The 13,620-nt window shown below is 39.3% G+C and overlaps 2 protein-coding genes across 2 annotated transcripts; both read right to left on the reverse strand.

Moving 5' to 3' along the window:
* Positions 1-220: 220 nt before the first annotated feature.
* On the reverse strand, positions 221-6,573 carry LOC130727782 (V-type proton ATPase subunit a3-like). Its single transcript, XM_057579029.1, has 18 exons — positions 6,279-6,573; positions 6,100-6,144; positions 5,508-5,633; positions 5,315-5,422; positions 4,966-5,076; positions 4,692-4,862; positions 4,302-4,439; positions 3,899-4,006; positions 3,416-3,523; positions 3,155-3,303; positions 2,879-3,032; positions 2,637-2,797; positions 2,326-2,532; positions 2,062-2,245; positions 1,884-1,967; positions 1,603-1,796; positions 1,136-1,195; positions 221-1,034 (listed from the first exon to the last, which is right to left on the reverse strand). Exons 1-18 carry the CDS (start codon positions 6,420-6,422, stop codon positions 827-829), a joined length of 2,460 nt encoding a protein of 819 aa, XP_057435012.1. The 5' UTR covers positions 6,423-6,573; the 3' UTR covers positions 221-826.
* A 236-nt stretch (positions 6,574-6,809) lies between these two features.
* Positions 6,810-8,592, reverse strand: LOC130727783 (putative pentatricopeptide repeat-containing protein At3g15200). Its single transcript, XM_057579030.1, has one exon. The coding sequence runs from the start codon at positions 8,511-8,513 to the stop codon at positions 7,026-7,028; it is 1,488 nt and encodes a 495-aa protein (XP_057435013.1). The 5' UTR covers positions 8,514-8,592; the 3' UTR covers positions 6,810-7,025.
* Between the last annotated feature and the right edge of the window lie 5,028 nt (positions 8,593-13,620).

Here is a 13,620-nt window from a genome sequence, read left to right on the forward strand (position 1 = left end):
CTCTCCTCAAGTAATACCGATCAAGCTCAAGGGTGGTTGATATCTACCAATGGCTTCTTGGAAATGTTCTGGAGGAAGAATCTTGGCAGCAAAGCTTTGGTAAAAACATCAGCAACCTGATCAGTAGAGGAAACTGGCAATGGTTTCATAGCATGTTGACTGACGAATTCTGAACTTTTGTTTGTGGAGGGGTATCATGCTTTCTATAGCATCTTCCAATATTCATTTTATGAATTAGTTGGAGCATTTAATGTTAGACAGTTAGAGTATAGTTTATAAAATTAAAATAATTTTGCCTTCTACAGCCTGGTTCAGTGAAAATCTACTAAAAGAGGTTGGGTAAAGAATCAGGAAAGCAACCAACGATTGTCTCGTAATGATTAACCTGAGATGACAATATATAATGACTACAATTTTTTGTGTGGGTATAATGACTACAATTTGAATGAATGACTCAAAAATAAACTGGAAAAAATATATTAATTTCCAGATATATTATACACCACACTCAACTTAAATGTGCTGTCATATGCATTTGATGTACAATGAAAACGCCTCAACTTGTAGTTGCTGAATGGAATTGTTTTTCTTTCCTCTTAATCTGCTTGCTTTAGAGTTTTGACTCCAAGTGTTAATGGCCAACAAACAAGAGAGACAGACCTTCCATTGTCTCAGTGCTCTTATTTCAGAAGACAACTGATAACATGAATACACGATATAACTACAAATTGGGCGACTTGAAGTGAAAGCTTCATATACTACACATGCCAGGTTCTTGAGGTAAAATTGACCTTTCTATCTATACATATTGTCCAGTATTTAGCAGCTACAGTTCATCCTCATTATTAAGTGATGTAAATGAAAATGGAAAGAACTTGTAACCATCTCCCTGATAAAATTTGTTCTGAAACTCAACCCAGTGAAGTCTCAAAGCATGCAAGAAAGCACTCAGACTTTCCATTACCAGTAACACACCAACAGTAGCACATATGTAAACAATAATGCCAACAATGAGAACAATGATGTTGCTATACCTGCATGAGTTAAACAAACATCAATATATAAGGGTTTTAATGCACCAGGTAACCTTCTTCATGCCCACCAGTTATTACATAACAAAGCTAAAAGAACTTACCCCAATGCTAGAAGTAGAACTTTGTCATAGAAAACGCTTGATAACTCTGAATGAGCTAGACTGAACAAGACCAAAAACCAAAGAAAAATTTAAATTGTAGGTTATGATGCATTTGGAGATGTACACATTTAATGAGATCGCTGAAGTCTGTACAATAATAAGATAAAGGTTTCTTGCAACACTTCTAAGTGACTAATTTTCCAATATTTTCCTTCAAAGTACGTATGCATTTTGTGTGAGGTTTCTTTCATTCCTAAGGACTAAACTGGATTCCAAAAATCCATTGGACCTTTACTGATTCATAGTTCTTGCCATCCATGAATTGCAATTTATCAAAGCCTAAATTGCATTCCAATTACCTTGCTTGAAGGGATAGCGTGCACACATCTATGTTGAACTTTAATTCATTGTAAGTTTCTAACCAAAGTTAGTTCACAGAACAGCAACAAACGCTTTCAACTACCTACCTGAGGGCCCATAAACGTAGGTATGAAGCCGTATTAGACACAGCTCCAAGCACAAATTCTATTGTATGTATCAGTTGGTGCACTAAAACCTCGCTGAAATCAAACTCCTCATGATCGCGGGGAGTACTATTTGACTCTGATTCAAGAGGTTCATCCCCAGCATAGAGCAAAGAGTAAGATTCACCTTGATGCCTCTGATGAAGCAAGGTAAAAAATTAAAACGGGGTTCAATAAGAACAAATAAAAACAAAAAACAAGATAAATAATAGTTTAGAGTATACTTCTAGATGTTGCTTCTTCAGGAGAAAGGGCTTTGGTAATAGCATCCAAGGTACAGCGACGAGTGCCAACAGTAGCAGCACAATCTAACAGCAATGAAATAGTAGACAGTTCATATTTGACATCTGTTCATGTTCAATATAACTAACAAAAAAATAAATGAGATTTGAAATTTCTTACTTGAAGGAACCTTTGTCCAACAAAGAGCTGGTTTTCACCCAAATCATCAGCTGGACTTAGGAACATGTATATCATCACATGATACAGGTCAGCCTGTGATCCAGTCCACCATTTTACAATTATGAGGAGTGAAAGGTAGCCGAATAGGCTGTTTAAGAATATCATCTGGGGAACAAACTGGTACCTGAAGCAACATCAAAAAATCAAACGGGACACAGATAAACAACAGACCACATTCAACTAAAACTATATTTTCTCTATTACCAGACATCTATGTCGTTTCCAAAGTATTTTCCATTATAGTAACTCAACATGATTCCAAGATTCATCTGAGATACTCCCAGTAGAATTGACATCTTCATTTTCAAAGAGTTAAGAAATGGAAGTTCACTTCGAGTACCATGCCATTTAGGATCCACACCAAATGGGTAAGTGCCCCGCACTTTCATTAAACCTGTTGTAGAAGCATCCCTATAAAAGTAATAATACACTAAACTTACAAATAATATTGTGACCAATCACTCAATTAGCATATATAAAAAGTAGTTTGTTGAATAAATTGAATTGGTAACCACCTGCATGAAGACTCACGGCATCCATAGGCAGATGGTCCAAATAGTTCAAATGGAATTGAGAAGAATTCATTATATATCAAGCCGGTGTAGATTGAGAATAGTGCCATCAACATAATAATATAGCGTCCCCCAAAAGCCATTTCTAATATGTCTCCAAGTTTCTGCCATTAACAATATCAAACAAAACTGGTGCTTACATTAAAAATGAGAGAACACTCAGCAAATATACATGAGTTAAATACCTGAGAAGAAAACTTCTTTTCTTTGATTATGAAATACAAAGATGCCAGTAATAAGCATATACCATGCCCCCAGTCACCAAACATTACAGCAAAAAGGAATGGAAATGTGATGATTGTGTATACTCCAGGATTTGCTTCCCGGTACCTGGCAACTCTGTCGAGTATTGACAATATATGATTTGAGTTAATCAAACAAGCTTATATGATTTGAGATGTCATGAAACAAGCTTATAAATTAATCACGTAAGCTTTAAATTGCTGAGCTCTGTCACATACCCATAGGCATCTACGATTTCTTGAAATGAAGAAGTAAACTTGTTTGTGCAAAAATAGGTAGGCGGTGATTCCTTTGTTTGTAAAACCTGAAATATAGCTCCAACTTGAGAGTTACAGTCCATAGTTGCCCGCTGCAATGCTTTTTGAATCTGCTAAGAATTGAATTCAAATTAGTTAGCTAGGCCAACAAGCAAAAAATTACACTCCAAATATGTGTATGCACATCGCATCATAAATTAAATCCATAGCTCAAGGACAAACCTGAGTAGCTGCAAAAACCGGACACCAACCTTCTGCAAGGAGACATTTCCTCGTGACATTAATGCTTAGCATATTTAGAGTGTAGTAAATGGATTTTTCCTTCTTCAACTATCAATTAAAATTTAAGGAAATGTCATCTTCAAAATGAAACATAATGCAGAAGCTTAGATGCAAAACTAAAAAGAAAAACATATATCACAAAGCCTATGCAATATGCATATTTTTTTTATAAAAACTATGCATGTCTTTTATCAATAAGGAAAATACTAGCAACATATCCTGTTTTACAATATTTTTAGCAAATCTTTTATTATTAAGTGGAATTCATATGTATCTTACTAAATAAGAAGTGGCCAACATTAATTTAATGAAACTAACATGAACTTTATCTGTTAAAAAGAGAATGATAGGAGTTTTATTCCTAGCAATCTTCTAACAAATTGATAATCCTTAGAAATGCTAAATCGAAAAGGACAAACAAACCAGAATGCTCCACTGCTCAAATTGATTTCCAATTGTCTGCAACAAAGTGCTCCGGTGAAGCATACCTACATCAATGGTTGCCTTTAATTCTTCAAGTTTTACTGACACCTAGCAAGTTCAAAATATACAATAATTAATCTCAGTGGCTCATCAACTTTCAGTCTTTCATGCTATTAAGAACAACTAGTAGGGGCAAACTAGACCGAGTATTATTGGTATTTCAAATAAAACCATGGGACTGATTCAATGCTTTTATAGTAACAATGGTAAGTAAACACTCATTTGAGCGTAGACACCCAAAATTGTAGAATTTAACAAGAAGTAATCCCGAAGAAGCAACCTAAGGCATTTAGTTAACAGCAATTGAAACCTAAGCAAATACCTACAAGAAATTTACGTCTACCTCTGTTATCAGCTGAAATTGTTTACTCAAGTCATCTGAGAAAGGATAACGATTTGCTCCAAAAGCATCACATATCTTTTGAATTTTACTTTTAACTCCTTCTCCAGAATAAAATACGACAAAGACATTTTTATGAACCTGTAAAAGGGGAGGTTATGAGATTATCAGTGAAAAAGACTAAGAAAGTAGAACTGAGCAGTAACAATAAAGAGTAAATTGCTAGAATAAGAAAAAAAAGTACTCATTCATTTCCTAAAACTTACAGCTTATTCAGATTGGCAAATGATAAAATGAGGAAATGTGATGATCTAGTGTGCATACTATATATCTTAACTTCTAAAAGATATTAAACCATTAAAGATTTATAGTTACAACTTTAGAATAAGTTACCTTGTCTCCTGACATAGGATCAAGAACAGGATGTTCAATCACAGCCTGCTTGAGAAAAACGTTTCCCCTAGTAGCACGAAATAAAATTCTTTCGAAAGGAATTGATTTTTCTCTAGGAACAAGACCACTGACAAACCCCAGTTTGATCTGCTTTGACGCATATGTTGTCTCCTGTAGAACATAAATTTGGTTAGCGTCATCACTCATCAACAGAAGAAATATAACAAACTGTAAAAGAGTAATAAAACCAGAACTACAAAGCTGGAGCTTATACTTGTTCCAGTAATAATGGGCTATCAATAGATCCCTCAACAATTGTCTGGACTTCAAGACCCCTCTGGTGAGCTACAGCACTATTTTGTGCCTTAGAGAAAAACTCACCGACCTATAATGATAAACCAAGCTATAGTATGATTAGAGTTGATACATGATTTAAATCTTCGAAGAAGTTTACATCTGTACTAGAAATAGGTACCCAGTGAGACCTTAAAATCATAATATAGAAACGACAAAATGATTATACACTTTCATTTAAACACAAATAAGATTAACAATAAAGTAAATCTAGCTCGTATCAGATGAGGTGGTTGTAAACTTGTAATTACGACCTTAGCAAATCATACCTTTTCCAGAACAAGCTTATACTCGAATAGCTCATTGTAAGCGTGCTGCAACTTCTCATTGTTTCCATTAATCTCGAGTAGCTCAGCTTCAAGTTCTGCAAGTTTACCCTAGCGATACAGAAAAGTTTCATTACATAGCACTGCATTCTTAAACAAAAGAGCGTGTGATAAAAATTTCAGCGCAGGCAACAACCTCCAAACTATCCAAATCTACATAACCGTCTCTTGTTGACCGAGTTGGTGAGGGTGAAACACCTGCCTTCGTCATTTGTTCCTTGAATAACCGAAGCGTGCGTGCCATTTCCCCACATCTTTTCATCTAAATGGTAAAATGGTAAGTGTTCCAGTCAATTCTGTAAAACTTGACAGAGTAGAAAATGCAGACACAGGTTTTTCGCAACGTTAAAAAGGCGACGAGCGGCAGAAGCTGGATTACTTAGCAACATTGACATGTCCAATGTTGCATGAACCTAGCGCTCAATGTTGCCCAAAAGACAAGATACTATTTATCACTGTGCCTCGCCTAATCTACTTATAAATTATCTCATGTGCTTATATATCATTGTATCAACATTCAACATAGCATAAGAAATCAAATTTTCATCCTAAGATCACCAGCACAAAACATTGAAGATCTAAAACAGAAACAGATAAATAAAATTCTAGATGTTTTCTTCAATAAAATTGAATCGTAGAAACTGATTACAATAAGCTGAAGTAGAACAACAACACGCAACGCAGCATAGTTCCAATTAAGCAGGAAAAAGAAATGCGAGAGGATGCACCTGAGCAGCGTAAGTCCGTTGAAAAGGGCTTTTATCTGCATTCATCTGGAGAATTGATTTCAACAAGATTCATCAATACAGGAAATGAATTACATTCAAACAGATGAAGAAATCAAATCAAATCAAATGATCCAAAGCGAGAGAGCAACGAGAATTTGAAAAGAGGCAATCATACGTACATCTCTGAATTGGAAGAGACCGAGTTCGCCAAGGTAAGAGATGGATCGATGAGCTGCTTCGATTGGAATGATCAATTGAACCAGTTGCATAGGCTCCGATCGCAGCAGATCCATCGCGGGAAGGCAATAACGTTCATTTTCCATTGGAGTTCCAAAAATGCACCAAGCACAGAATGAATGATGCTATATGCTCTTGTTGCTTTTTTGAGAAAGTGTTTGTTTTCAATCACCGCACTAAATCAAATCTTTGCCGCTATTTCTATCCCGCGGTTTACAATGCTTCCTTTTCGTCCCCACACTCACCCGCGCAATTACATTCATAAATAATACTTCGAGTTTTACATTTTGTACCAAAATATGGAATGTTTTATGAATATAACAATCTTGAATTGTAAACGTCAAAATTATATCCATCTTCCATCGTTTTTTTTTTAAGGAATCTCTTTATACAGGCCCAAACGATGCATTTAGTTGGTTAAAGACTTTATTTAGTCTTGTGGTATATATTATGGTATATTGACTATATTCATGTATATAATTTTTTATTTCTTTCTTCCTCATTGACTTAAATTATCACAAAAATATACATATTGGAAGTTACAATTTGAAATGAGACTTCTATTATTGTTTCTCATTCTGAATCTGCTAATCTTCAACTTTAGCCCTTCTTTCTAGTCTACAAAACTCAGGCGCCAATTTGATGTAAACATTGTCAAACAATTCCAATGGGGCTATGATTCCAAGACCTCAAAAATTAGTTTCCTCCTCTTTTCCTTCTTGTTTTTCCGTTCTCTCCTTCAATGGGCTGTTCATGGAAATAACTAGTTTCTCAGTCCTAGGCTCTGCCACCATTCCCTTGGATGTCATCTCCCTGAAATAACGCATAGCATCCTTCATCTTTCCATTTTCATAGTGCCCGTGAATCATGATCGTGTATGATCGTCGATCTGGTCCACAACCATTCCTTTCCATTTCATCCCATGTTTTTCTTAAACCGTCCTGATTATCCCATTTCATATACAACCTTAATACCAAATTGTAAATATCATCACTCAGGCTGCACCCGTTCCTCTCCATCCTCTCCAAAACCCCAGGAACTTCCTCTGGTCCCTTCAAGGAATTGAGCAGGCAACTGTAAGTAACAGCATTAGGCATGCAACTCCCCTTCTTCCTTTCCATGTCCTCCACCAATTCATAGACCTTCTCCATTCGCCGTATCTTGCAGAGGTGCTTGATTAACGAATTGTAAGTAGCCACATTGGGTTCACAACCTCGCTCCTTCATGTCCTGAAAAACCTCCAAGGCCTCGGGAACCCTCTTCTTGAAACAAAGAGCATCAATAATGCAGTTGCATATCACAACATCGGGTTTGCAATTGCAACCCTCATTCCACATCCCGCGAAACAGCTTAAGAGCGGTGCCCAGTTTCCCTTTCTTGGTCAATGCCTTTATGAACGTTGCGTAGGTGAAAAGATCAGGTCTGCATTTGGATGCCATGATATCCTTCCAAACCCTCTTCGCCTCATGAGCGTTCCCCAAAACACACCAACCATTGAGAATCACGTTCCAAGTCTTGATATCACGGTGGAGCTGAAACTCGCGCGCCTTGCTGTGAAACAATGTTTCTGCATCTTCTACATGCTTGTACCTGCACAGCCACATTAAGAGGGTGCGGAAAGCATCCAAGTCAAGGTCCAAGCCAAACTGTTCCCTTGTGTAGAACATGCTGATTGCTTCCTCCACCTTGTGAGCAGCCGCAAACCTGCGAAGCAAAGTGGAAAATGTGTCTTCATTGACTAGTCCCTCTCTGTGCGACATTTCATCGAACACTTGGTGCAGTTCCTCGAAGCGGCTCATCTTGCCGAGGATGTCGAGAATCTCGTTGCAAACGCGGGAAGTGGGTGCGTAGCTATCTGCTTTGGAGGCCCAGTTGAAGAAGACGAGGGCGGGTTTCCAATCGGAACGGTGTCGTCGAAGCACGTCGAGGACGAGATCGTCGTTGAGGTCGAACCCGCAGAGGTCAAGAGCTCGCTCCACCTGGTCTGTGGGTTTGTCCCTTCGGAACTTGAGCAGGTTCTGGACGAACGCTCCGGCTCCGGCGGCATGCTCCGGCTGCGAATGGAGGAATCGCCGCGTGAACAGTGGTGGTGGTATTGATTTTACGGGATTTGGGTTCAGTGGGAACAGGGTTTCTAATATCCGTGTGGTCCTTCTCGCTCCAAGGTGATAAGCCATGTTGCTGTTTCATTCATGGATTTGTTACAAACAGTTTCATAGATCTCTGAGCTTTGTTCTGTGCCCATTGATAATTTAAGGCAGAACAATATTTTCAAGGCTTAATTGCACTTTTGGTCCCCCAACTTTGGCCTTCCTGTGAAAATCGTCCTCAAACTTCAAAATTAGCAAAAAACGACCCTGAAGTTTACACCCGGTTGCAAAATTGGTCTTCCGTTAAATTCCGTCTAAAATTTAACTGAAAATGATGACATGGCATTTCTAAATTAATTTTAAGTGAAAAATAATAATTTTTTAATCAAATAACATTTAGTCAGTTGCATTTTTAGTCCCCCACTCTATAATCACCACTCCTCTTCCCTCCTCATTCCTCACTTTCTCCATCTTCATCAATACAAACCCAGAAAATTTGTAACTACTAAAATTAAAATCATCCTCATCTCCATTTTCATCAATTATTGTTCATCTTCATCAATACATGCATTTGATTCCAACATCATCCCCACCACTTTCGTACCCAAATCCAAATACCACGAGACCAAGCATCAAGGTACAAGGTACAGAGAGTATAAATCCAATTATAGAACTTGAACACTTAATTATTGAGGAAGACATAATAGACTACAAATCTAAAGAATGTCATATTGCCATGTATCAAATCCAAAGTTGCACAATTATCCCAGTATGTATCAACTAAATGGATGAATTCAAAACAAACAACCAATATGAGAGACAACCAGTTGTTTCCAGTTTGAAATTGAAGCTCTGAGCATGTGCAAAATTGGAACATTGTTGAGCTTAGCCAAACTCTGAATCTGGCGTTGAAGCCTGATATGAATGGAGCTTTCTTTCACGCCCAAATTGAAACCCATAACCACCGCCGCTGCCACCCTCACATCACGACGACCCCCAAATCTCGACCCACAACCTCCACTGCCCCACCCCTTAATCGCAACCCACAACCTCCATTGCCCCCACCTCGAAATCGCAACCCAACAAACCCACACTGACCCACCACCACCAACAAACCCAGAATAAAGGTAGAAGAAGAGCGTAGAAGGGAGAGCATTGTTGAGAGATTGATGCATCCAGATCTGGCCCCAATTTTTGAATCTCTCTGGCCAATCTATTCAATTTGCATCATGGTTGCTGGTTCGGACTAGGACTCTGATTTTGCTGGTTGGTGAAGGTGTTGGATTTGGAAGTAGAAGAGAAAGTCTGATTGATGACAAGGTGTGAAGGGGTTGGATATCTTCGGATTTTGAAGAGAGAAATGGAAAAAATGAGGTTTGAAGGAGAAGGATTATGATTATGGAGAAAAAGGATAATTATGGAATGAACATTTTTTTTTTTTGAAAGCTTGTGATTTCTGGGTAGATGATGTAGAAGGCTTAAAGAAAGGGATGAAGATGATGAAGTTCGTGGGTTTTTGATTTTTTTACCCAGAAAACATTAAAATCTATTTTTTTTTCTCAATTTTAGTTTTTTCTTTATTTTTTAATTCATTTTTAACGGAATATTCTGTTAGATTTTAGACGGAATTTAACGGAAGACCAATTTTGCAACCGGGTGTAAACTTCAGGGTCGTTTTTTGCTAATTTTGAAGTTTGAGGACGATTTTCGCAGGAAGGCCAAAGTTGGGGGACCAAAAGTGCAATTAAGCCTATTTTCAATTTCACCTAATATACCCGCCATCGTTTAGATTTTTTTTTTAACAAAGATTAATGGGTTTCATTCCATAAGGGCCAAGCCCAGCTGATACGAGCGATAGTGACACTATAGACTCTAAGGAGGCCGAGGCCGAGGCCCATTACAATGAATTGGTCTACTCACTCAATCTAAGCTAGCTATCAGCAAATCGAGAGAAGATCTAAAGGAAGAGTAGATAAAGGCGGTAATCCAAGCTATACCTACCTTTGTCATGGCGGTAATACTTTTCCCAAAATCCTTCTTTGCCTCCCTAAACTCAGCCGTGTCCCAATTCTGGTGGAGGAACCCAGAGACAGGCAAAGGAATTCACTGGAAAAGCTGGGAGCTCATGACCAAGAGTAAAAAGGATGGGGGGATGGGTTTCAGGGAATTTCAACATATGAACATTGAGGACTTGGCAAAACAGGCTTGGAGAGTAATCCACAATCCAAACTCAGTATGGTTCCAGCTCATGAAATCGATCTACTACCCGGAAACTGACTTCCTCTCTGCATCTCGAGGCTGGAAGCCATCTTGGATTTGGTCGAGCCTCCTTCAGGGAAGGGACTTTTTGCTAAGAAATTGTAAATGGGCAATTGGTGACGACACGAATATAAGACTCTCTGGGGATCGTTGGCTATGGACTGGAGAATTAGTAGGGAACTTATTGAACACAACCAGGACAAAGGTGTCAGAACTCATAGATAGCTCCACTGGGAAATGGGATGCACTGAAGGTCAGAGAAACACTACCACCACAAACAGCTATGAAAGCCCTGCAAACATCAGTGAGCATAACAGGAGTGAGTGACAAAATCGTCTGGCCACATGCAAACTCCGGGGACTATTCAGTCAAAACAGGTTACCATATTGCCAAAGCTGAGGTAAGAGCACACACGATGCAAGTTGGAGATCCCCCCATTAGACCACATCAAGATTAACTCGGACACGGCTTGACACAAGAGTTCCCATATGAGCTCTATAGCATGCATAGCAAGGGATTCCCCTAGGACAAGAATGGCAGGCTCTGCTTGGACTGGTTTCTCCCACCCCCTAGCAGCGGAAGCACTTGGGGTTAGAGAAGCAATCAATCTTGCAATCAACCTTCAATGGACCAAGGTGATTATTGTGTCCGACTGTAAAGAGTTGATTAGAGCTTGTAGAGGGGATAAGGAACTCGGAGACATCCACGCAATCATTGCAGACATTCGGAGAATGAAGCAAGCAACTCCTATCCGTAGCTTCACATGGACAAAGCGTGAAGGAAATGGAGCGGCACACCTCCTAGAGAAGCTTAAGTATGAGAAAAAACTGCCTCATCTATGGTTCTCTAGCCCACCTCCTGTACTATTCCTTGCACTCTATAAGGACCTCCCACAAGGACACTCTCGGTAGTAGAAGACTAAAGCACTGAACAAGAAGAGACTAATCGATACAGGCCTAATTCAACCAGTTGCAGTCACCTTTCTTATCAGTACAGCAGTGAGAAGTTCGATTCTTGGAATAGTTCCACCTCTCACGGGAGTGTAGGTTCTTTGGAAGTTACAAAGCTGACTCAAGCTACAAAGCAGACTCTATTAATCCTAGGTGTAATCTTGCTAGTCAATAGATGAACGTTGGATGTAACGTCTCACTATGCATTAGGTGAAACTAGAGTTACTAGTTGGATTTGAACTGAATAGCTTGTCAATTTGAACTTATCTAAGTAAGGAATTGTAATGCTCTAAGGATTCGGCCTTGCTCTTGGGCATTGCCCAGTTATTCAATGAAACTTGATCTTTCGACCAAAAAAATGGAAGAGTAGATATATATTGTTAGTGAGACATAACTGTGACGGGACAACGCCTTGTCAAATTCTGGAACGACTGAAGGAGCACGTGAAGTATGGACTACTTTAGCAAGACTCGATAAAACCGAGTTCCCACGAGTCAAAAATCCATCCTTCAGATCTGGTTTGATCTTAAGGTCATCATATTCCCATTGCTTGCTGAAAGTATTTCCTTAGAGCTTCACTTGATTGTCGTGGTAGTCTGAAGGTTGTTTGACTTAAGTATCACTCTTTCTAGATTTAAGTTGGAGGCCACTAAGGCTGCTTTTCTGAGGGCCACCACTTCTTCCATGGTTTGGGACAAAGCTTCAAAGCTTCTCGTGAAGGTGCTGACTAGCTCTCCCGATCATCTCGAACTAAGAAACCACCTGCACCCTTCCTCCTATCTTGTTTGAACGCTGCGTCAGTGTTGCATTTGAGGAAACCAGCCGAGAAAAGGCTCCATTTAGAGGGGTTTCTGTGTATGGAAGGCCTCGTGGAGGTGGTGGCCAGTTACTAGCTTCTAGGAATTTAGCATGGTTTGATTTGACTCTAGCCAGTGTGGCTTTTGGGTTGGGGGCCTTACCTTCAAAGATCTTAGCGTTTCTGGATTTCCAGATCTCCCACACTGTGTAGCAAAGGTGTCATATTAGGAAGCTTGCACAATCTGGCTTATTCTGAAACGAGGAGAAGGATTGGGTTAGCCAATCTTGTACGCTCCACTCTTGCTGGTTTAGTGAATGCAGCTGCAATTGGCTGCCAAACCACACTAGCCTTGTCCAAACCACACCACCCATCGCTTAGATCTAATGACATTTTTTTGATAGATTGGAGGGCCAAAGCCCAAATTCTAGGCCTGGAAACAAAATCATTGTATCTGAACAAAATATATGGCAAAGATTGAAGGGTGGAGAGGAAATTTATTAAACCAAGCGGGCAGGGAAATTTTAATCAAAGTAGTGCTCCAGGCTATACCAAGTTATGCCATGGCGATCCTCAAATTCCCTATTGCTTTTGCAAAACCCTGTGTTCAAAAAGTGCACAATTCTGGTGGAAACTCACAAGGAAAAGGGTATCCACTGGCGGAGATGGAACATAATCACACAATGTAAAACTGATGGCGGATTGCGATTTAAAGATTTTGAACTACTAAACCTAGCCTTCCATGCAAAACAAGCCTGACGACTTCTTCAGGAACCCGATTCTCTTTGGGCTAAGGTAATGAAGGGAATCTATTTTCCGGGACAGAATTTCCTCACAGCAAAAAAGGGAAGAGGCTGCTCGTGGACCTGGATGAGAATCCTACAAGGCAGAGAACACATTCTAAGAAATGGACAATGGATAGTGGGCAATGGCATAGATATCAACATCTGGAAAGACAAATGGTTAAGTTCTAGTGAATCACTATAGGACTACTACCATAGAGGAGATATCAAAGTCAATACCTTAATTGACCACTCTTCCAAGACCTGGAAAATGGACCAATTTACGAGCATCCTCCCATCTAATGCCTCGATGATGAAGGATCACGCGCTTACCACTACACCAAAACCAATTGGTGTTAGTGAGGGCGCAACGTTATTTCCTTATAGCGTAGCAGACAGCGCCTCGT

This window comes from Lotus japonicus, chromosome 1, assembly GCF_012489685.1.
Source record: "Lotus japonicus ecotype B-129 chromosome 1, LjGifu_v1.2".
NCBI lineage: Eukaryota > Viridiplantae > Streptophyta > Magnoliopsida > Fabales > Fabaceae > Lotus > Lotus japonicus.

Bases quoted from the DNA above. Each gene is read 5' to 3' on its own strand.
- LOC130727782 (XM_057579029.1), bottom strand. From the start codon at position 6,422: ATGGAAAATGAACGTTATTGCCTTCCCGCGATGGATCTGCTGCGATCG. The intron at 2,798-2,878 runs GTATTTAACTCA...TGTTAATGGCAG, and splicing joins AAAAGAAGTTTTCTTCTCAG to AAACTTGGAGACATATTAGA. The intron at 1,797-1,883 runs GTATACTCTAAA...TTGCTTCATCAG, and splicing joins TGAAGAAGCAACATCTAGAA to AGGCATCAAGGTGAATCTTA.
- LOC130727783 (XM_057579030.1), bottom strand. From the start codon at position 8,513: ATGGCTTATCACCTTGGAGCGAGAAGGACCACACGGATATTAGAAACC.